The 23136-nt window shown below is 40.2% G+C and overlaps 1 protein-coding gene across 5 annotated transcripts; it reads right to left on the bottom strand.

Annotated features, from left to right (window-relative positions):
- Positions 1-974: 974 nt before the first annotated feature.
- TACC3 (transforming acidic coiled-coil containing protein 3) lies at positions 975-23020 on the bottom strand. 5 transcript variants are annotated; one of them, XM_042812265.1, is made up of 16 exons: positions 22934-23020; positions 16213-16384; positions 15924-16066; positions 12559-13602; positions 11201-11297; positions 10565-10757; positions 9319-9365; positions 8360-8496; positions 8158-8269; positions 7292-7444; positions 4475-4551; positions 4345-4388; positions 3219-3379; positions 2318-2424; positions 2024-2144; positions 975-1145 (listed from the first exon to the last, which is right to left on the bottom strand). In XM_042812265.1, exons 2-16 carry the CDS (start codon positions 16381-16383, stop codon positions 1077-1079), a joined length of 2676 nt encoding a protein of 891 aa, XP_042668199.1. In that variant the 5' UTR covers position 16384; positions 22934-23020; the 3' UTR covers positions 975-1076. The 5 variants fall into 5 exon arrangements, with proteins under 5 accessions (XP_042668199.1, XP_042668198.1, XP_042668200.1 ...); XM_042812264.1 differs by lacking the exon at positions 22934-23020 and adding an exon at positions 20056-20144; XM_042812266.1 differs by lacking the exon at positions 22934-23020 and adding an exon at positions 20056-20144 and having other exon boundaries at positions 12559-13599.
- Positions 23021-23136: the final 116 nt, after the last annotated feature.

Here is a 23136-nt window from a genome sequence, read left to right as displayed (position 1 = left end):
GAACACACCCAGCAGCAACAACCCTTCTGAGAGAAAAGTGTGCAACCCCTAGTTAAGCAAGTAAGAGAATGACTTCTCAGTAATACTACAACAAAGCTGTAGCCTGTGGTCTGTTAGGTAATAACAGCTTATCTGAAGCGTCTGCTAATGTCCTAATTAAAGCTGACTTCATCATGACCTGTAACCTGCAGCCTACTGCAATTCTACAAGCTGTTCCACAAGGCAAGTATGAGCTCTGGATGGGTGATTAGCAAGTCAATAGCAGACTGATGACTTGCCATGATATTTTCCTATAGAGTAGAAAGCAACTCTGTACTGTTATCCAGTTCCTTGGCTGCTTAGCTTTTCTGAAAACAAGCTCACTTCAGCTCACTTATAGGTACAAGTATGTACAAACAGACAAATATAAAACAAAATAAATGCAGAAGGTTTAAATTTTCACAGCACTGAATGAATCATCCCATCCCAAAGTTCAGGTTGTGAGTGCACAAAGTACAAAACAGTTCTATACATTCTGCTCATTATTCACTATCAAGATTAGCCTGGTTTCCTGCAAACATTGAAAAAATCTGGTGAAGCTTCTCACCAAAAAGCAATGTCTGTTAGAATGAGGGAATTTAAGTCACAACTGACAGAACAGAATTCCTGCATAAACTTTCAGTTCTTTGTAGCATCTGCTAACAGGTCAAGTTCTGTTACAGTCCTGTATCTTTGGGATGCTTTGACTGAAATTAGAACAAAGTGCAAGATACAGACAGCCTTTGCTGACCTTTATCAGCAGAGCCTGGTCATAATACAGAAATGGTGTGCTCTAACTCAGAAGAGACAGGATAGGATTAAAAGTTTTTCTTTTGAGTAACTATGTCAAAATGCTACACAAAATATTGATACTGCTACACAAGATATTGATACCAAAAGCAGCAAGTGAACTTGTCAGTAAGTTGACATTTCCTGCAAGAGATAGACAAGAGGAGTGTAAATCAAGCATTTTATTTTTTTCTCCACATAATTAAAATCATGAGTGAACACAGGACAGGAAATCACAGAAACTAGACATATTTACAGAGATAACTGAGCTATCCATTTTTTCCCATCTTCAAAATCAAGTCATCACAGATCTTCGTTAGTTCATCATTTTCTTTTGTCTGTTAAAGACAGAAAAAGAAGAGTTGCAGGTACACGTAAGCTATTTCACAGGCAAGCAGTGATCTTTCCCAACAGAAAGTTCACTTACATGCTAGCAACCAATACAGGCTTAACCTAAAGGAGAGTCTACTTTGTAAAAATTCTCAAGAAGTGAGCTAAATTCCTGTACTGTCTCTGCTCCTAGATTTCCTTAGAATAAGTTGTCTATAAAGATTATAGGTACATGAGGTTTTTCAGACACATTCCTTTTGTTAGATATACTGATATTTGAGATGACAGCAACAATTTAGATTTCAATCCTCACAACACAGACATCTCTGTGGAATGTTCCCATTTATTTATTCCAGCAAATGAAAGCAAAATGCCTTTACAAAGCATTTTAAGACTTCATCTATGCTGTATGAAGACTGCAATCCAATACAAGGATTTAGGGCCAAACAATATTGAAAAGTCCAGACAATACAATATGAGAGTTTGTACCAGTACTAATGGCTTTAAATTAAATGCTTACAGATGTGCTAATTAGACAGTTACTCAAGATCATTCACAGCTTCTGCTCTTGGAGACGTGTAAGTTTTAGAACACCATCTCCATCAGTAGTTCAGATAACCTCCTGATGCAGCGACCTAGACTAATCAATTCTGTGACTCATCTACAGGAATAAGCCTTTCTGTTCCAAAAAAAGATCTGTATATATAAGGAGCGTCTTGACATAATTGATTTCTGCCTTAAGCTTCAATGCTTATTTCCCAAAGCCTACCTAGAGAGCAGTCACCAAAACCAGCACACTTAGTGGGACTACTTCTAGTACTGGTACAAGATCTCCTGAGGTAGTCTAAGGCAATAGACTAAAGAGACTCACAGCACTTTGACAAACCTTTTGTTCAAGGCTCCTCTCTAGAGACTGGATTCTCATTTGTTCTTTGCGGAGACTGGCTTGTAGGGCTGCAATTTCTGATTTAGCTTTGTTTCGTACCTGGGCAATTTCCTCATTTGCTCTAGAATTGAAGAAATACAGGTGTTTACATTCCTTTCAGACAGCACAGCAGAACTGTTCATAGAATCTCACTAGTTTATTGTGCTTGAACATTAATAGAAAAATATTTTAAGCCATGATTTGGCATTAATGAGCCACATTTTGCAGCAATTAGCTTTTTGACATAGTACTTACTGATGCAGCTTTTCTTCAGCATGTGCCTTTAGTGCCTGGTATCTCTGTTCCTCTTTCTTAATTCTAGCCAGATATTCTTCAGCACATTTTTTCAAAGCCTCTTCATTCTGACCCAGAAACAAGTTTAGTTAGCTTTTATGTACTAGTAGGTGGAAAAGTCTGCCTCCATTTCACAAATCAGCTACTTAACTATACCAAAATAACAGCATTTGCTCAAAGTACAATTATCAACTTCCATAAAAGCACAGAAACAAGTGCAAGTCTCCCTACTAATTCCAGCTCTTGAACTTAGCAATTCACCGTCTCCAAGAGATGCTTTAGTTCTGTCATAAGGAAGTGGCTTCCGAATTCCAAATATAGCAATAGAAGGGATGCAAGATAAAGGAAGTGATGCATAGTTTTATGTTGAATAAGCTTATGCATTTCATACAAGGAACCATAGCTTGGGATCCTTGTTGCTCCATTATTCCAGTCCATGGATATGCCTACCAGTTTAGGCTAAACAATCCAGTAAAGTGTATGAGTTTGACTTACAGAAAGCCTTCTGCAGCATCTATTCAATGCTATCTATGGGAAAACAAGCTGCCATTATGCAACAAGTAGTTACACTGGATTTATTCTCCACGATTAACAGAAAAATTATACGCATACAAAAAGAAAAGGCTCATCTTGTTTGAAGAAATTTTGGCTTCTAACAGAACAATCATCATCATACTTTAAGCCAGCCACTAAATAGAACAGATCATTTTTTAATCTTTAAAGCAGACAACTTGTTTTACTGGTAGTGCCGCAGCTATTTAATTAATGGCTGCAGTAGAAATTAGTAATTTTCTTTCCACTTGCAGAAGATCATAAGGCTTATTTATCTTAAAAGAATATCATTTGCTCTACAGCATCTTACTTTGCGATAACCCTCCAGCACTTCTTTCTGTTTTTCAAAACGCTTGAAGAGTTCAGAGAAAGATGTCTCCATAGAGTTCAGATCTGAAATAACTTGCTGCTTTTCTTCTACCATCCTCTGTATTTCTTTCTTAGAAAGCTCCTTCTGTTTCTGAGAATCCTCTAAAGAAAGCAGAGGTAACAGGTTTAAAACAGTTACTAAATTAGTATAAAGCTAGTAGTATGGACATGACCCTCACACCTTCAACTTGTCCTTTTAGGCAGAGTTTCATAATGTAACCCCTCAAAAAAAAAAGTTGTATCCTTGCTTTTAAGAAAATGATAATACTCTCTTAATTTGCTACTTTACAACACTGAAAGTTGTGATCATAAATTGCTTAACCAAATATGGATTTTCCTCCAGCACAGTCCAAACCGTGTACATGAGCCCATCATAACAGGAGCATCAAACCTCATGGTAGCAAAAAATCTAAAAACATTTGTTTTCATTAAATATGCATAATAGCTGCAAGACCTGGAAAAGACTGAGATAACAAGCCTACTTGATATGGCAAACCCTTCTAAGACATGCTTTTGCTAGCACACCCAAACCATGTATTCTATAGGCTGATATAACCTAATATGCTAGTCACCTCATTAAAAAAAATTAAGGACCAGATTTGGATAATTCAGCTTCCAGACAGAACAATGTACCTATACATGTTCCATTTAATATCTTTTTAACTTTGAAACCACAAACTTGACTGAAGCAAAGGCCAGATCTGTCCAGCAAGAACTCCCACTGACAACCCATCACATATTTAAGGTCAGATAACGAACCACCAACCAAGCTAAAGACAACTGGATCAGCCAGTTTTAATAAACTAGTAGTTCACAGTTCACTGGAGAGGCAGAAAAGGTCAGATAAGCTCATGCCTGACTTGACAACATCAGCATTAGCTACCAAATAATATCAGTATATAGCAATGCCTGGATGATTACAGTTCTATGCATATAAGTACCTTGTTTGAAGCCTTAGACTCACCCTGAAAGCACTTGAAAAGTTAATTACACCAGAAGTGAAAGAGCACTAACTTCAGGCTAAGCACAGGCCCCAAAACGTTTTAAAGTGTAGATACTGAACTTACCCATCATTTGGGTTATTGTACCTTCAAACTCTGCAACTACTTTTCTAAAAAAGAAAGAAAAAGAAAAAAGTTAGACCATAAGGTAGAAAGAGCAGCTGGAATGAATAAGCAGGCCAAGTCAAATGCTCACCCCATTTCCTTGTATTCCACATGGAGCTTGTTGTACTTCTTTTTCCATTCAAGAGTCTCCAACTTTTTCTCTTGAACCTTTAAAGTGAAAAGTAATAAACATTTATTTCTCGAACAAGAAGTGATACAAGGGTTGTTACTCAGTAGAGCCTAAAGTATAGCCTAGTGATACCTTTCTCTTTTTGCCTGAAGAAGGCTGCGGGGTGACCTCACTGCAGCCTTTCAGTACCTCAAGGGAGCCTACAAACAGGAGGGGTAAAGGGTAGATAACTGCAGGACAAGGGGAAATGGTTTGAAGTTAAGGGAGGGAAGATTTAGGTTGGATGTCGTGGGAAGTTCTTTACAGAGAGAGTGGTGAGGTGGTGGAACAGCTGCCCAGAGAGGTTGTGGATGCCCTGTCCCTGGAGGTTTTCCAGGCCAGACTGGATGGGTCCCTGGGCAGCCTGGTGGCCCTGCCTGTGGCAAGGGGTTGGAGATTTATCATCCTTGAGGTCCCTTCCAACCCTGGCCATTCTGTGATACCTAAATTTCCCATGTCAAATTCCAAGTTCCAACTAACAGATTCAAAATGAAATGTCTTATTACAAATGTGTCAAATACGATGATGAAGTACCCAAAAGTAGATATCAAAATTCTTGTTTGCCACTCATTGTTATCAATCTCACAAAAGTCAAGATGAGAGTCAGCTCAGTTTATTTTACTTGGCTACTCTTACTCATGCTACATGAAGGTCACTGTTCCCTGGCAAGTAAGTAATAGCCTGCCTAGTAATATCTTCTCAAGTACAAATATTTCCTTTTATCTACAAGGCAGATAGAAGAAATCACAAACACAGGAAAAAAGCAAATACTGAAATGCAGCGTTGGTCAAAATCAACTTGATGTTTGGAATATATTCAATCCTCCCCTTAACACGTTCTCAAATGTAAGATAATTCAGTTAATCTTAAAAACAACCACACTTATTTCACATCAGATTGAATTAAAGCAGAGCTCACAATTTTGTGCAAACTCCAGCTTTTTATTAATAACTGTGTAGATAGTGTGACATCACTCTTTCAGAAAAGCAGCATTTCCTAAAGTTCAGCCTGAAACTCCCTGGTACAGTTTGAGGCCATTCCCTCTGGTACTGTCACCAGCTACATGAGAGAAGAGGTTGATCCCCACCTCACTACAACCGCCCTTCATATAGTTACAGAGAGCAATAAGGTCTCCCCTGAGCCTCCTCTTCTCCAGACTAAACAATCCCAGCTCCCTCAGCTGCTCTTTTGTGCTCCAGACCCCTCACAGTTTCACTGCCCGTCTCCAGACATGCTCCAGGGCCTCAATGTCTTCCTAGTAGTGAGGGTCCCAAAACTGAACACATTACTCAAGGTGTGGCCTCATCAGTGCTAGATAATTCTAGCCATTCTGAAGTGCCACAACACTTGGATTAACAGTCACACCTCTCTTGCTGCAACTAAGTTTACATGCTTAGAATAGTTTTGTGAAGTGAGAGATGAGACTACCAAGTTTAAAATACTACAAGCTTTACTCTCTGTTCTCATCTAAACTCCATTTTAGATCTGATCCTTATCAGAGCCAGAAATTTACCATTTCGTATACTGGACAACATGCTGGTTAAAGCATCCTCTTAAGTAAGAAACAGAAAGCAATTGAAAGTTACCCACAGAGAAGTTGGGTTTTTGTTATTTATTTTGCTTTGTTTACTCTAAAGGTAAAATTAAAACTGTAAAGCAGCAAAGGGCCACATGTCATCATCATTACCATCATTAAGGGTATTTAGTGTTCTTAGTATGACTAGCTGCCACACTAAGTTGGCCAGGAATTCAGAATGCTGTTTTCCTAAGGTAATTTTGAAGTGATAACTAGCTTTAAGGAAATTTATGCTTAAGTATTGGTCTTACATTATTCAGCAATTTAAGAGCAGGCTCGGGGGCATCTCACCAATATCCATAAATACATGAAGGGAGGGCTCAAACAAGACAGAGGCAGGCTCTGGTCAGTGGTGCCCAGTGCCAAGACCAGGGACACTGGACACAAACCAGAGCACAGCAAGCGCCTCCACACATCAGTGAGGACTTCTGTACCAGTAAATGGCTGGGCAACCCATTCCAGTGCTGTGAAAAGTTGTGAAGCGTCTCTTTGGAAACCTTCATAAGCCATTTGAATATATTCAAAGGCAACCTGCTCTATATGAGATTCTATTTCAGTAATGAAGTTGGACAACATGGCTTTCAGAGATCCTTGCCAACCCCAGCTATTCTGTGACTTTAAGTTAAAAATCCCACCTATTCCTCCCCTTCACCTTCTACTAATAACAGTGGAGAGTAAGTTAGATGTTTTCACTTATTAGCTGCACATATTGACATGCTTCCCCATTACACAAACCAACCAATCACCACAACCACTACACTGAATTACTATTAAAGATTTTTCTTGTTTTACAGAAATAATGGTAAGAAAATAAGCCCCTCCTTCCCACTGGCAAGAACAGATTTCTCCTAGGTAATTTAATAAAAAGTGTTTTGATAACAGAATGATTTGGGACTTAATATCAATTTGATAACATGTGCTTTTTAATACTGACGAGCCCTAAAGCAGAACAGCATTGAAAATTAAATCTGCCACGTGTCCTTAGATGCTGGCTCTGAGGAGTTCTATACCTATTGCTAAGTATTAGCAAGGTTTTTTGGATGAGATGTTGATGTCAAGTATGATGGATAGAATTGCCAAGTGTAGAAATCTACAAAAGGTAATCTAAACTTTTGTAAACTTTTGGGATTTTTCAGGGCAACACAGGGTCAGGGGTCACCTTACCTCTTTTTTAACTAGTTCAACCGCTGCATCCATATCTTTTTGGCTGTATTTCAGCACATCTATAATAGCATCCACTGCAGTGTTTGTGGAAGCAGTAAAAGGGAGTGGAGAAACATCACATGCCAGGGAGTCTGGAATTATGAGACCAGTGTCCTGTAAGGTGACAAAAATTGAGTTCTCAATGATTCTAATTTTCATGCAGTCATTAGCTGCTTGTAGATTACTCAATAGTAAATCCATACATTTTTATTAAGAATCCTTGTCCCAAAATACTTCTATAAACTTAGTTACCATAGCTTTCCTACCTTGCTGGTATTTTGTAGAACTACATAATAAAGGTGTAATTAAGTGCTATCCACCAGTTCTAACAATCAGAAACAGGACAGATAGCATGCTACTCCCCACCAGTAAACAGCCTTTCAGGATTAGAAACTGCACAGATCACTTCATATAAAGGGGTTTCATTGCTGTAACTTTTACACTGTATGGCATCAAATTTAATCAAAGAAGTGCTTTTCATCTCAGCAGCACTATTAAAACAGAAGCTTGTCTTATTTTTGTGGCTTCAGCTGCATACAAAGGTTTGCTTGATTAAAGTATTCTTAAGAACAGCTCAAATTCTCCTAGACCATGTGCAATACCACCAGCTTCAAACAAACAAAAAAAAATTACACAAGAATATCAAGTACATAAAAAGTTCAACCTCATATAGTGGGTATCCAACCTTTTTTAAGATGACAGTTTAAATAAGCATTAAGTACTTTGCAATCCTTAGAAGTTTTGCATAAGTCTTAACTCCATATTCTGGCTGATCCCTGCCCCAAATTATCAGTGTGAAACTTCACATCAACTGCAGACATCCTTACAGAAGTTGTAAATGTTCCTAGAAGATCTAGTCCTTTCGGTTTTTCCTCATTTTGAAGACTTGATGCAGGATTCTCAGTTTCTTCAAGCAGTTTGTTTAAATCAGAAGCAGGGCTAAAAATGAACAAACATACACGATTATATTCAAGCGCTGTCTTTCCTTGCAAAGCGATGCACTACAGGCTAGATTAAATCAATACCTACCCACACTGAAGTGGAGCAGTCATGATATTCGTGTTTGCTTCAGTAGCACCAAAAATTGGTTGCTTTCTGGGACTGTCTCTCAACAGAGGATCAAACTTCAAATACAATGATTGCTTCCTCAAAGCAGACTCTTTGAACTGAGAAGAAAAGGCATAAAGTGGCAGATTTGCTGCTTTGTAGATAAGCCCCCCCCCCCGTCCCACCCTCCCCACACATAAATAGCCCTCCAGAGGGAGGGTGAGTCTATTCCTGTGTGGCCAGAGCATTGTTTGCTGGAGAAAAATACTTAAGCTTGTGGGCACTGAGTTCTTAAGTCCTTACGTAACATCAAGTGACCTCAGTCCTCTGTTCATAGATAAAACCAAAAGGACAAGTTTATATTAACTATTCAAAATTAACAGAAGATGCTAAAAGATAAAGGTGGCACTGTAAGCTGAACAAGCAGTCTCAGGACAAACACAGAAGTAAAAAACACTTTCAGCTCAGTGTATTCAATCTACACTCAAAGCCACACCTACTCTGGCTCAAAGCAGGGGAAAAACCACAGAGCTGAACTGATGGAAATATGACATGCCCAATTTAGAGACAGATTTCTTGAAAATGCCCATAAAACAGAGGAGCTTAAAACTTTTCAAAACAATGCTCTTTCATTCTCTTCTTGTTTTAGCAACCAGCAATGGGAATACCATCCATCTGACCTTCACCACCTTCACCTTCAAGAAAAAAAAAAGCACCTCTGCAAATAGGAAACACAGCACCTCCCATCCTTAGGCAAAATTACTTATAACCACATTTCCTCACCACCACTGCATGCCTTATAGACACATTCCTGTGAAATAGAACCTGTATTTCTGTGAACAAGTTCAAAGTCAAGCTACTTCATGAGAACATTTAAGGCCTGACAATTTCCTTCTTCCTCAGCCAGGGAGGTAAACAAAGCATTTCAATACCATACTTACAGATGAAGTTCCAAATTGCTCCAGATAGTCTATGCCCATCCCGAGAACTGGAAAATAAATTATATGACTGCATCTTCACTGTATTTCACAGAAACATCCACAGACTGAAGCAGATATCTTATGCATACAGTAAACACAACTCCAGACTCACGAGGTGTTTTTATTTTAACAGATGGAAAACTAACTCAAACTGGAAAATAAAATATTTGACAGTTTTCTAAACTAAATTTATAGCCACTATTAGTCCCCAGATACCTGCAAGGACTTTTGCTGTTCCACAGTTGAAGCCTCAAGCATACTCAGACATTTTACTCTTTTATACAACGCCCCATAAAACAGTAAGACTCTTAATCACATCATTAAAATTAGTAAAAAGGTTAAGCTGGACAATGAAGCTATTTCTCAATGTACTGATCTCACTGAAGTATTAATATAAGTGTCAGACTGTACTTCAGTCATTTGCTCATCCTTCCACACAACAGTCCTACAAGGAATACTATTTCCAGGTGTTTAACAGCCATATGGTAACCATTCAAGACACACATGTAACTTCAGGAAGACCATTCACATTGCAATGATTAATCAGTACTGTGAGCCCTTTGAATAACCTACACAACTCAGTGAAAGGTAGTTGCATAGCTCTAGTGCTCTCAATCTGAAAAGCCCTTAATACCAGAAATACCACAATGTGTTTTTAAGGACAGACAGTTGGTTTTTTGTTGTTTTGTTTTTAAGAAAGAAAGCTTTGTCCTTAAAAACAGAGAACTGCCACTGAAGCTCCAGAAGGTCGTTTCGATACCAGACAAAAACTCATTTTTGCTGACAGCTGACCACTACTAGCCATCTGAATTTAGCTTAATCCAGAGAAATTTATGAGTATACTTCAGTTTCCCATCCTGATAGTTGCTGTATTTACTCCTTCCGAAAGAGTAAAATGGAATACAATAAAAGCTAGAATCAATGTCAAAACCAAAAAGAAATATATACACAGAAGTTATGGTGACAATGGCCACTCAGAGCATAGTGATACACTGTAACACATTGCCCAGAAAGGTTTTGGATGCCCCATCCCTGGAGGCATTCGAGGCCAGGCTGGATGTGGCTCTGGGCAGCCTGGTCTGGTGACTGGGGACCTTGCACATCCCAGGGGGGTTGAAACTGTATGGTCATTGTGGTTCGTTTCAACCCAGGCCATTTTATGATTCTACAAATGTTTTCCCAGTTTACACTGGAGGACTGCCCTTACCTTCTGATGATGGTCTGAAGAGCTCTTCAGGTTCAGCGCCAGCTGTCTGCTGGTCTGCTGTTATTTCATTTCTTTGAGAAGTAGGTTTAATTTCTTCTGCAGACATTGACTTTTTTCCAGTGTCAGCAGAAACTAAATTATCTTTAGAGGGGACAATTGTTGGAGACACTTTAGATGGGCTTATTTGTTTCTCCTGGAGAGAAAAGAACAATCCTCTTTACTGTTAAAATAATAATTTAAATGACTTAAATGCAACATGGAAATCACAATAATGATCAGATTGGTTTGCCACAAATTATCTCAGCAGCCAGCATAATAAGCCTCAGTAATTCACAGACAGAAAGTAAACAGTACCAACACTAAACTACAGGAATCACATTCTAAGAATCCACACCCTTGCATTTGTCCTTGTATGCAACTGCTGATGAAAAAAGATACCACATACCAAGGTACCAATTGTCTGTCTTCTGATGTTACCTTCAAAAGAGAAGCCTGCACAGTTTACATTCCCTCAAGAACTGCGCTAAACTCATGGAAAAAAATTCTAATAAAACACCAACCTTGTCAAACCCATATTTAAGTGGCAAAGAACTTTGTTTCACGGACAGCTTGGAGAGAATCTTTTCTATGCCTTACCATGGATAGCTCTTTTGGAAGATCAGCCTGTCCTTGAACTTCTGGCTTGTCTTCTTGCTTTCGTGGCTCATCTTCTACATTTTGTTTGTGGATTTCTCTTGGAAGGTGAAGAGAAAAAAAAAATTAAAAAATAAAAATCAAAGTCCCAGTCACAGATTGGTTTGAATTTTTACTTATTTTTAAATCAGATGCTGAACAAAATAAGTTTATTTGAGAGTTTCTATTACCAGGTACAGGAAGCATCCAGAAAAGTAAAGATGTAAGTTCTGTCTTGCCTGGTGACAACTCAAATGACAGGAAGCTCTCCTTCCATAAGTAGCAGCCTTACATGGGAAGCAGGAAAATCACAGCAGTATCACTTCTTCCTATTCACTTAACATTCTTCTCATTTCCATTTGAGAAGCCTGAAATTTGCTGTAGGTTTTTTTTTAAGTTAAGCTTTTGTTTAATTAAGAGTAGAATTGCAAGCATCCCGCTACTCTTCCCACTAAAATAATGCTATGATTACTGATTTAAGCCACCTAACTTCACTAGAGAGGTCCAATACTTCAGTTACTGATAATAGCATAACCATAACTTTTCACTTGGCAAACAGTAGCTGATCATGGCATGCTGGAAGCAAAATGGCTGGACTGGATGATCTTTTAGGTCTTTTCCAACCTTGGTGATTCTACGATTCTATGAAAAGAGCAAACACTTCTGTCAAGTTAGCATCTCTTGTCAGTCCACTTCAGGTAAGCAACTGGTTTATGTAATGCTGCCATTTTAGTAGTTAAGCTTCCTAGGAAAGGCAGTACAACATCTCCCATTCTCAAGTATAAAAACTTGTTTCATCTGCTGCCAAAGTGTAACTTTTGTGACAAGCACTTTTTTTGCAAATAGAATTCTGCTGCAAAGAAACAGCATCTCAGAGCTCAGCCAGGACACAAAGCACAGAACAAAACTGCCCGCTTCCTTCACAAGCTGCATGATATGCAATACTGCCTACTGATTTTTTTGAGGTAACAGTAGTTAACCAACACTACTGTCAGTAGTTAACCACTACCTCTTTCATTTTACTCCAGTCCCGGATTATGGATAGAGCCTCTCATGGAGAGACCAAGTTGTTTAGTCTTCCCATGTAAGCTTGACCCCCTCACCCCTCCAGATTAAGAATACATTTTGCCGACAGCTAACCACCTAGAGATGGTTTCTCCAGTAAGGCCTTTGCTGCAACATACTGTATTAAAGATTACAGTGTGCAATACAAGCCAGCCATCCTTCGAGGGAGGAAGTCAAGCCCAATTGTTGTAAGACAGATATAGTCTATCTTCCTTTGCACAAGGTACCTTTACATTCGCTTACACAGAATTACTTACGGACTTCTTGGTTCTTTTTTCTCAAGACTTTCACAGCTAGTTGGTCTGTTATCCTGCTCCACTGGAAGATGCTCCCTTGTTGGTGATGCACTATCCTGCTCTTCTTGCTGGGGAACTTTCTGAGAGCTGGGCTCAGAACACTTGGGTGAGGTGGAAACTTTAGAACCTCCTCCAAAAGGATTAAAGTTTGGATCATCAAGTTTGTCCCAGTCAAACTTATAGGATGCCTTAGGAACAGGAGCTTCGTCTTCCACATTACTTTTATTTTCCACTTCAGTATTCTCTGTTTTCAGTTTGGTACTAAAAGTTTTTTTGGAAGGTGGTTTAATTCCAAGTCTTTTACCTAGTTTCTTAGGAGGTGGTTTTTTAACACTGGTGTTATCAAAGTCAAATTCCAGTTTTACTGGTCCAGCCTTGGTGACACCAGGCTTTTCTGCAGGTTCCCCTTTGGAAACAGCAGGCTCTTCTAAAGTCTTCAAATTTTCTGTTGAAGCTTTTTCTGGTACTGGAACAGTTTGAGGTTTCGGTTCCCCAGTTTTGGAGGAACAGGTCACATCAGAATTAATAAGATCCAAATTGCCAGACTTACTGATTTGGCTTACTTCTGTGGAAGGAGAATCCTGCAGAGAGCCACTGATAGCATGCTTTGGGAACAGATCAGGTTTATTGGACTCTAACTGAACAGATTTTTTTCCAGAGGAAGTAGTATTATCCTGTTTACTGGGATATTCCGTACTTGTAGTTGTTGAAGGAGAAGCTGCATGATCCAGTGGAAGAGAATTGCTACTTTTCTCAGAAGTTTTCTCAGGGCTGCTAGATACCCTTACAGGAGACTTTTGCAGGTTTCCAGGAGAGTTCTGCAGCTGCATTGAACTCTGAAAGGGATTGATGTCATCTAAGTTATCAAAATCAAGACTGTAGGAACCTCGGCTCTTCACTGGCATCTCATCATCTGGGTAAGGAGCAGCACTGACTTTCTCTGGCATTTGTTTATTTATCTCCGTATCACTTGCTTCAGCTTCAGTCTTCTGTTGACTTGTGCTACTTTAAAAAAAAAAAGTCAGATCACATTATATTGTTTTTGCTTTTTGTTTTTTAAGATAGCATTCATATCATATTCAAGCAGCTTTTCTAAGATTTTCTTTTTTTAATATAATGAGAGCTGACAACAAAAGAATACCCTGACAACAAAAAAATCAGTTATTACCTAATAGTCTGAAATCACGAACCAGCGCAGACTGAACTACAGGAAGATCAATCCTTGAAGGCATTCAATATTCTTAAGCTATCATTTCTGCACACAGCTATGTTACCTTGTACCAGTCCTCACAACAACATACAGATATTTCCATTTCACTAAGCAGTGTGAAATATACACTGCTTATGAGTTATTAGCAACAAGCAGTTTGAATACCAGCACAACAAGTAGTACATTTTTCAGTAAATTCATCCATGAGTCATGACAGACTCACAAGACTAGGACCAAACAGAATCATGACTCAAATTCTCCCATTCTAGTCATTATTTTGTTTGGTCATTCTAGAAGATGTTTTTCCCCACTTAAAGCATACACCATCATATCAGCCATGTATATACCCAAACAGATTCCGGACTTCGGAACTCTGAACTGCATGCAACAGCAAAAGCTGAAGAGACACACACAAGAGATCACTACAGTAAGGAGAAGAAAAAAGGAAGTGTAAGATTCACCAGCAGATTCAACTGGTTAAAGAACAAGTTTGAGTATTCACTACCACCGGGTATTTTACAAGTTATTGCTGCCCGTGTTATTTCCCCAAACTCAACTTCTGAGGCTATGCCTCAGACCACAGAGAGTTAAGCCATTACTTCCTGAAACAGGATTTCCTCCCATTGTTTTGTCCCTGGACAAAATAGATATTTCTATGTGCCATTCATATCTCCTGTAGAGCAAAACACGATTAAGAGCCACTCAGTAAAAGCAGTACTTCGATAAACCCGAAAGCAAAAGCAGGAGACAGAGTTCACAAAGCTCTTCTCACCCGGTTTGAGAGCCTCTTCCCTGTAATAGCTCAGCCCCAGACTTGTTCAACTACTAAAGGCCCCTCCCATTCTCCCTCAGTACTTAACCTAATAAATGCCAGTCAAGAGCAAGACATCAGCTAAAAGCTTTAATTATTTGGTTAGTTCAGCAACGCTAAGTCCTTCAGTTTACTTGTTACAAGCAAATCCATATAGTTTACAAGTAGAAATGATACGCAGTAAATGCAATATCTTGACACACATTTATGCACCTAAAGCCAATTAGATGCCTTTTTAACATGCTTGAGCCATGTGTACTTCACATGTACTTCATTAATTCATTTAAATACTATGTCTGAAATGAACACAATATTACTTAAAAATTATGGTGGCTGGCTTAGAGATACTTTTCTGAACTAGAGTATACATACAAATTAATAGCTGAAGCAAATGTAAACATTTAAGGCACACATAAGTGCTCCAATCTTTTTCTCTTCTTCCTGCCCCAAATGCAAGACATTGGGAAAGAGTACAGGGTAGTTGAAAGAACCGGATATACTTCCTTGGAGGCAACAAAACTAAGGTCAAAGCCTTCTTGCCACTGGGCGCTACAGATGCCAGATGTTTGCATAAGTTTAAGGAAGGGTGGGAAAAAAAAAATCATAAGTAAAACATTCATTGAGGCCCACCAATTTAAACAGCAATCATACTAAAGGATCGTTATGCCATTACAGCAATATTTTTATAAAGGAGTAATACTGCAGAACTTGTGCTCTTCTCCAGACAGATTCCAGGAGCTTCCTTGAGATCCAGGCTAATAGATTATCCTTGGGATTGATGTTATATTCACTGTACTATCACATCAATTTTAGCACTTACTGACTCAAGGTGTCAATTCCAGCAAACCATTCAAATGACACTTCTGAGAAGAAAGTCTGAAGAGACAAAATAGTACTTCACATACAAGCCTTAACATCTCATCTCTTGTTCGATTAACTCTAGATTCTGTTAATCCATGAAAACCTCACTGAATGAAGCAGTTCTGTATTCCATGCCTAGCATGGCTCTTTTCTACAAAATTATTTACCTATAACATAACACACTTCCAGGAAATCAGTTAATAAATCACTTAGAAACACAGTTCAGTATTCGATATCACAACCAAGACAATGCTTTCTTAAAAGCAATTAATTAGCTGTGAAAGAAATTTGCTTATCAAAGTCAGCACTGACTTAGGTTCCTTCATGCAGCTTTCATCTTGTTATACAACCTTAGAATGTAAATACACACGTTTATAATGGGGGAAAATTAACTTGATTATGTCCCACATTACTAATGCTACAAGCAGTGAATACATTACTTACACAGCGCTGATGGGCACAGAGAGATCATCCTGCAAGGCTTCACTGCAATCATCAAGCGTGAAAGTAGACTCAAGTTTGTCTGTCATAGTGGGACTTAATATTTTTCGAGACTGAGGATCTCTTAGAGGAGTTTGAAAGGTTACCTTTAAGAAAGGGACAAGAGGGTAAGGGAAGGAAAAAGGAAGGACATGAATACCAGAATATTGTCAAGCTCCGAATACCAGTACTGTATATACTGAGTACTGCAGATCATAGAAGAATATACTTAAATACGAAAGCAGAATTTTACCTTCATAGCTCTTGCCACACTTTTTGGTGGCAAGTTTTCTTTCTGGGACAGGCGCAGAATAGAAGGTCTCCCTGTAGGTTCCGGTAGTGCAAAGTAAAAGCCACAGTCTTCCGCTGTTAGATCATCACTGACGTTTTCTCCATTTTCTGCATTTAAGATCTGCAGACTCATTCTACAATATCAGCACACAACATCAGGGCAAGAATGAGAGGGTGTGGTCAGCCAGATGTACTTTCAGATAGCTGAAGAAGTCGGAAGCCTGGCACTGGATGGCAAAAAAAAAAAAAAAAAAAAACAACCCACCACCCACCAAACACAAACAACACCACTTCAAAGCAATCTTAAAAGTATTCAAGATCCTCCCATGAAAAGGTGCATCTCAAGACTCTTCAAGCACCCAAACACAGCACCTGACCGGCCCCTCCGCTTTTGCTAGAGGTCTAGCAAGTTAATTGCTGATATTATGCTCTCTACTTAACATACAACCCTACTAATTAAGTCCATCCTTTAAAGGGAGCTCTATTTTCCTCATTCCAAACCCCTTAAAATCAGTAGAGGCAGTCACATCTCATGTAATAGGATGAGATCACGTGAATCAGAGAAATGACTGTCATTTCTGCATTGTTGATCAGCGAAAAGCAAAACAAATGTGTTTAGTTAGGATGTGTTTAGGATCAGGGTTCCGAATTAAGATTAATTCAGCTTTTTCTTGCACTGTCTGAACATACGCTGCTTTTTTGAAGCACTAGGCACTTAAGAATCCTTTGTTGTACACACATTACTAGTATGCAAACCTGGTGGGGAAAAAATAATAATATAAGTAGGTAATTCTTAAATTCTGCTCTTACGTTAGACATGCACAGAAGCTTTACCAGACTGCAAAGTACTATAAAATTAGATAAGTCTAAACATGAAGGACTTGAAACTAAAGCTTACAAAATAAGTTAGAAATAGACAAGTGGCCCAGGCAAGCTAATAAATTTTGCATACGTGAACTCTGTCTACTTTTTATTCCCATCAGGATCACATTTCTTTTAAAGCATCAAAGAAACAATACTCCATGATGCTACTGCTATAAACAAGCTAAAAGCAAAAAAGGACCAGAACATAGAAGGCATCTTAAGCAAGATCTGGGCATAACCAATGCCCACCATGGTCAACTCCTGAGAAGCACTTATCTGACAAGCCACCAGCAAATCAATTTCTTTCAGGAGAATGGAGGTGTTAAATGAGATACATACAGGACCTAGGCAAGGGAATCAGGATCCTCAGATAAGAAAGCTGGCTTTCTGCAATGGGGACAACCATTCCAAATGATCTCAAATGGTTGATGTGAACAAGCAACTGATTATTAGCTGTCATGTAGTCAATAAAATTAGACTCTAACTGATTGTTTTCATTATCATAAAGAGGTAAGAAGCATCTCCCACTGAAAACCTTGTCATGTTTTCAATCTGTGTCCTCGTTTATTCAAATTTCAAAGTCTCTGCATTCTTTCCTACTTTTACATTAATCCTTATGAGAAAGTCTGCTTCCTACTTTCCATTGAACTCTACTGCTTTGACTGCAACACTGACAATTTTAATCAGCAATTGAATGCAAACAATACAGTAGCAATGGCAAGCAAAGTACACCTCCACTTGTTGTCTCTTCGTTTCTTTAGCTTTCACCACAAATGATTTTACAAGTAATTTTACGAAAATAAACATACATTAAATCATAGAACTCAATGTAAAGAAATTCCTTGCATCCCTTCATTAGGAACAATAATTAATATAACAGATCAACTGAATTGTTGAAGATTGTAATTGTTCAGTTTAAATGATTTGTTTAAAAACAAAGCCATCATCTAAGACAAGCTTTATAAGCAGGGAACACTCATTTAGAGACAGCAGTTTTGTCAATGCACTCAAGCCAACGCATACAAGTTTTAGTTTTGTTTTTAAAAGGCACTAAGTTCCCCCTCCACCACAGCCACTCAAAGATCGTAGAATCATAGAACTGTTTGAGTTGAAAGGGACCCTTAGAGGTCATCTAGCCCAACTCCCCTGCAATGACCAGAGACATATACAGCACAATCAGGTGCTCAGAGTCCCATCCAGCCTGACCTTGAATGTCTCCAGAGATGAGGATTCCACTAATCCGTTCCAGTGCTTCACTACCTTTATCGTAAAAAATAATAAATTCTTGCATGCAATCTAAACCTCCCCTCTTTCAGTTTGAAACCATTTCCCCATATCCTATCACAGCAGATCCTACTATACAGTCTGTCCCCTTCTTTTCTATAGGCCCCCATCAGATACTGAAGGGTGACCATCAGGTCTCCCCAGAACCCAGCTCTCCCAGGGAAATTGTACCATCCCTTGCATTATTTTTGTGGCCCTCTTCTGGACACACTCCAACAGGTCTCTGTCTCTCCTGCACTGAGGACAACTGGACACAATACTCCAGGTGAGGTCTCACCAGCATAGAGTAGAGAAGCAGGATCACCTCCCACACCCTGCTCACCATGCTTCTTTTGTTGTAGTCCAGATACAGTTGACTTTCTGGGATGCAAGAGAACACTGCTGTCTCATGTCCAGCTTGCCATCCACAGAATGAAACTGCTAAATGTCTCTGAAGACTATTTAAATAGGTACAAGTGGCAGTCTTCTGTTCTGGACTTGTGAATGAACATTAGCTCATAGACATCAAGTAAACCCCAGGTAACCATCACTAACAAATTGAGGACTTCCTGACAGCTACTGTTGTCTATTGGTTACTGGAGCACAACAGCCAAAACACCAGTATGATCTCAGACACTAGAGAAAGCCACCAAATTCATAGGACAAAAACAGACATTCCTCTCTATTGAATTGCCCTTTTTAAGTTCTCCAGCATCTGAGACAGAGCACCAGCTCCACACAGAGCAACTTAGTACGAACCAAACCATGCTCTGTGTGTCAAGCTAGATTCCATGTGTTAATTGCAACTCGGAAGTCAGTAACTCTAGAGGACAACTTGCTTTCAAATCATTTCAGGAAGGAAAAGTTGCAGCACCTGTAGCCAAAAACAGGCCAGGGTGGAAGCAGAAACAGAGCTGCAGCCCTGGGGGCTCTGCTGTCCCCTGTCTGCAGTTTGGGGTAGGGAACAAAAGATGGCTTTGAACTGGAGGTAGCAGTCCTTGAGAAGGCTTTAAGGAGGGAGGATAGGCAAAAAGGGACTCCTCTATCCCCACAGTCCTCCAAGGTGCCCCACAATGCTCTTGATACATCCTAGAACATGAGGAACCCTTCAACCCCACATCACCCACCATGAAACTCACAAGGGTTTCTTCTGCTGCCCCTCATCATCTCAAATAAGGGAGATGCCTAGGCCCCATCCCTGGAGGTGTACAAGGCCGGGTTGGATGGGGCCCTGAGCAGCCCAGCAGTGGGAGGGAGGGTGTTGGAGATTAATGATCCTGGAAGTTCCTTTCAACCCGAGTCATTCTGTGATTCCAATTCTGTGATCCTACATGGACACAGTGCCACACCTCCTGCACCCCGTTCTTACCCCAGTTCAGCCCTACAAAACCCTCATACTGAGGCAACCCCCCCCGAGCCCGACACTGCCCTCAAAACACGGAGACGTCCCTAGGGCTCTCCTGAGCCCCACATCACCCCTCCAGCTTTGTCCTGTAGCCCCAAGCCCCAAGCAGGCCCACAATGCCCTTCAGCATGAACACCCCCCAGCTCCAAGCCCACAGCGCTCCCCGAGCACCCACCTCAGCCTACCCTTCTCCCAGACCACGAAACCCCTCCCCAGCAACTCTCCGTACACCCAAATCAAGCAGGATGATCACTAGAGCGACTCCCTTCCTACCTGCCGGCAAGCACCAAACCCGCAGAGCAACGCGCTCCCCCACAACCGCCTCAGGATTTCAAACTTCAACGGCACCTTCAGCCGACCAATGAGAAAGCGGCATTCGGAAGGCGGTTTCCAATCCGGAAAGCGTCCTGCGGAAGGGCGGGGATTTTCGAGGCCTTCCGCCAATAGGATCTCACGGAGCGGAGCTGCCTCGGGGGAGGCGCGCTGGGAAGCGCTGGCTGCGGAGATGTGCAGTGGCGGCGGGCTGAGGGGGAGGGGGGAGCGGGTTGGCGGCCAAGTGGTTCCGCCTTTAGACCCGCCCTCGGGGAAGCACCGAATGGTTCTGAGGAAAAAAGAAAAAAAAAAAAAAAAAACAGCAACAAAGGCTCCATGTTGGATGTTTTTTAGAAGTGCTACCCCGCTTTCCACACAGAGCAGAACTGAGTGAGAAAGTGAGGCACAGCCCAGCGTTCTCCTTGTGGGTACCTGCAGTGCGGCTGGCTTTGTGAGATGTCGCTGTCAGTGAACACAGTGTCCCTTCAGCCTCATTCCCATGATGTGTTTGAATCAAAGAAATCAAGCGCAGAAATTTCACAGCAAAGTGTTGTTACTGTTAAGGCGGGTATTCCTTATTGGCAGCTCTGGGAAGCAGGGGGGATGTTTCCCCCATAAGCGCTTCAGAGATTACACAATTCAGGGTCCGTTTTATTTCCACAGATAATCCATACTCATCAATCACCTGTGAGATAATTTATTAACATATACATGCCTATCTCAGGTAGCGATTCATGAGATTTACAGTCTGCTATTCCATGGTCTCTTCTACTGTCAGGATCCTTCTAGCATCATGACAGTGACAGTCCAGTTAACAGCCTTTCACTTTGTCCAGTGGTCTTTTCTCTCTCACCCTTCTATGTAAATTTTATTCACTGATACATGCTCAGCAGGAGAATGCCTATTATAAGTAATTCATAGGTACCAAAATCAAAACATTTGCTCTCTCAGCACTTGGCCATTATTTCTGGACATCTGCTCGTCCTTGGATAGAGATAAGTTTGGGAACATGTCTTTTAATGATAATATACTGGGTCGCTGGAAGATAAGGAGGATAGAGGGGAGTGTCTTGACATCTGCCTATTGCATCCCAGCCTACTCCCAGAGTGAGACAATTCAGCTTTGTGTGGAGGCCCTGGCTTCTTTTGATGTTTGATAAGCCTACCCATATTGTTTCATTACTGTATTTCTTTTGCTGAAAGTCTTTTGTTAAAACAGAACAGACTTATCATATGCTTTCTAGCCTATAACCCATAACTATTTGCAACATCTAAAAGCCATTGCAGTTTTGCAGGCAAGAACTAATCACGTAATACAACAATTCAACAACTGTATTTCTAAAAATATGCTACTAAAATATATGGTGTATCTACTTTTTGAAATCAGCTATTTCTAAAAACACATTACAGAATATATTGTGGCCTACCTCTTCAAATCAAGGTCATGAAATACCATTAGGTATTTCATTAGGCTTTTATCATCAGGGCCCTTTGAAAAAAATGAAACTTGGCAATATAAAAGTTAATACAGGATCAGCTCCTAAGTTGGAAAACCTTTAGATCCGCTTTTAAGCTTGGGATCTGTTCAGTGATCTATGCTGGCTAAGAAATCCTTGTGATTGTGATCCATCATCTTCAGGTCCTTTGCACAGCTGTTTCACATGACAGCATTTTGCCTCTTTCCCTCCTGCAACACAAAACCTTTAGTCCCCTCTACCCCAAGTATCTTTACAGTATCTCTGATATTCTGCTTAGAATAAAACAGAATGAAAGCTTGCTGCTTCACAACCTGATTTTTATTATTAATCTTCATTCTACCAACTACAACAGTTCTTGCAGTTCTTAGCAATAACAACATGACTGATAAAACAATAAACTTGGTAACAATAGCATCCTTGAGAATGAAACAAGATGCCTGCAACCCAAATGTAATTTTATTGATATAACACTTTTAACTCAAAAAATCACCAGATAACTGAATTCCTAACCTCTGTCCACGTCAGTAACACTGCAACCTGCCAGCATAAGACTTCATACTGTGGAGACTGCATTTCCTTTTTAGTTCCCTCTCAGTTGCACCAGTCCTTCTTTGCTATGCTCCTCCTGTTATGCAATTTCCCTTTTCTTTATAAGACAAATTAATGGTTGGTGACCCTGCCCATGGCAGGGATTTGAAACTAGATGATCTTTGAGATGCTTTTCCAACCCAAGCCCTTCTATGATATGATTCCATGATGACAATTCTGATATTTCTATGTCAGTAGGAACCAGAGATCCTTTGTTTTGGATATGCTCAGCCCCCTCTAGCCTCACGTACGTCCACAGCATTTCAGCTATTCTGATTCAATCATCTTCTGAATAAATAATAGTAACAATAAAAAACAATACAAAAAGAAGGCTTGCAGCCTCATAACCTGATTTTTATTATTGATCTTCATTCCACAAATTAAAATAGGTCAAATATCTCTCGGGCCACAAAAAAAGAGGGGAGATTTTGACTAGATATAAGGAAGAAGTTCTTTACAGTAGGAGCGGTGAGGTTCTGGCACAGGTTGCCCAGAGAGGTGGTGGATGCCCCATCCCTGCAGACACTCAAGGTCAGGCTGGAGGGGCTCTAAGCACCTGATGGAGCTGCAGGTGTCCCTGTTCACTGCAGGGGAGTTGGACTAGGTGGCCTTTATGGGTCCCTTCCAACTCAAACGATTCTGTGAAACATATCTTAAAATTTCTCTCCCTTTAAGGACTCTCTGATCAGTCTCTAAAAGTATTACATAATACACCAAGAAACCGAAGGAAAAGCGTTGTTTTTACTTTAGAGCCTCAAGCAAAACCCCACTGACCTACTTCAGAAGGATGTTACTTTCACACAGAACTCTTCGAAGCTCAGAACTCCAATTAATTTCATTCACCAGAGCCGTTAAGCACGAAGTTACGCGTTTCTGACGCACCAGGAGGGCAGGGAACGGCTCAACCCTGCGGAAGGCGGCAGAAGCGGAAGCGCCCATTCCCATTTAATGTACACCCGGCGCAGGGGCGGAGTGAA

This window comes from Centrocercus urophasianus, unplaced genomic scaffold (assembly GCF_019232065.1).
Source record: "Centrocercus urophasianus isolate 14NV4802_14NV808 unplaced genomic scaffold, USGS_Curo_1.0 seq_13, whole genome shotgun sequence".
NCBI lineage: Eukaryota > Metazoa > Chordata > Aves > Galliformes > Phasianidae > Centrocercus > Centrocercus urophasianus.
The sequence above is the reverse complement of the archived record's forward strand: the minus strand, read 5'-3'. Positions and strand labels throughout refer to the sequence as shown.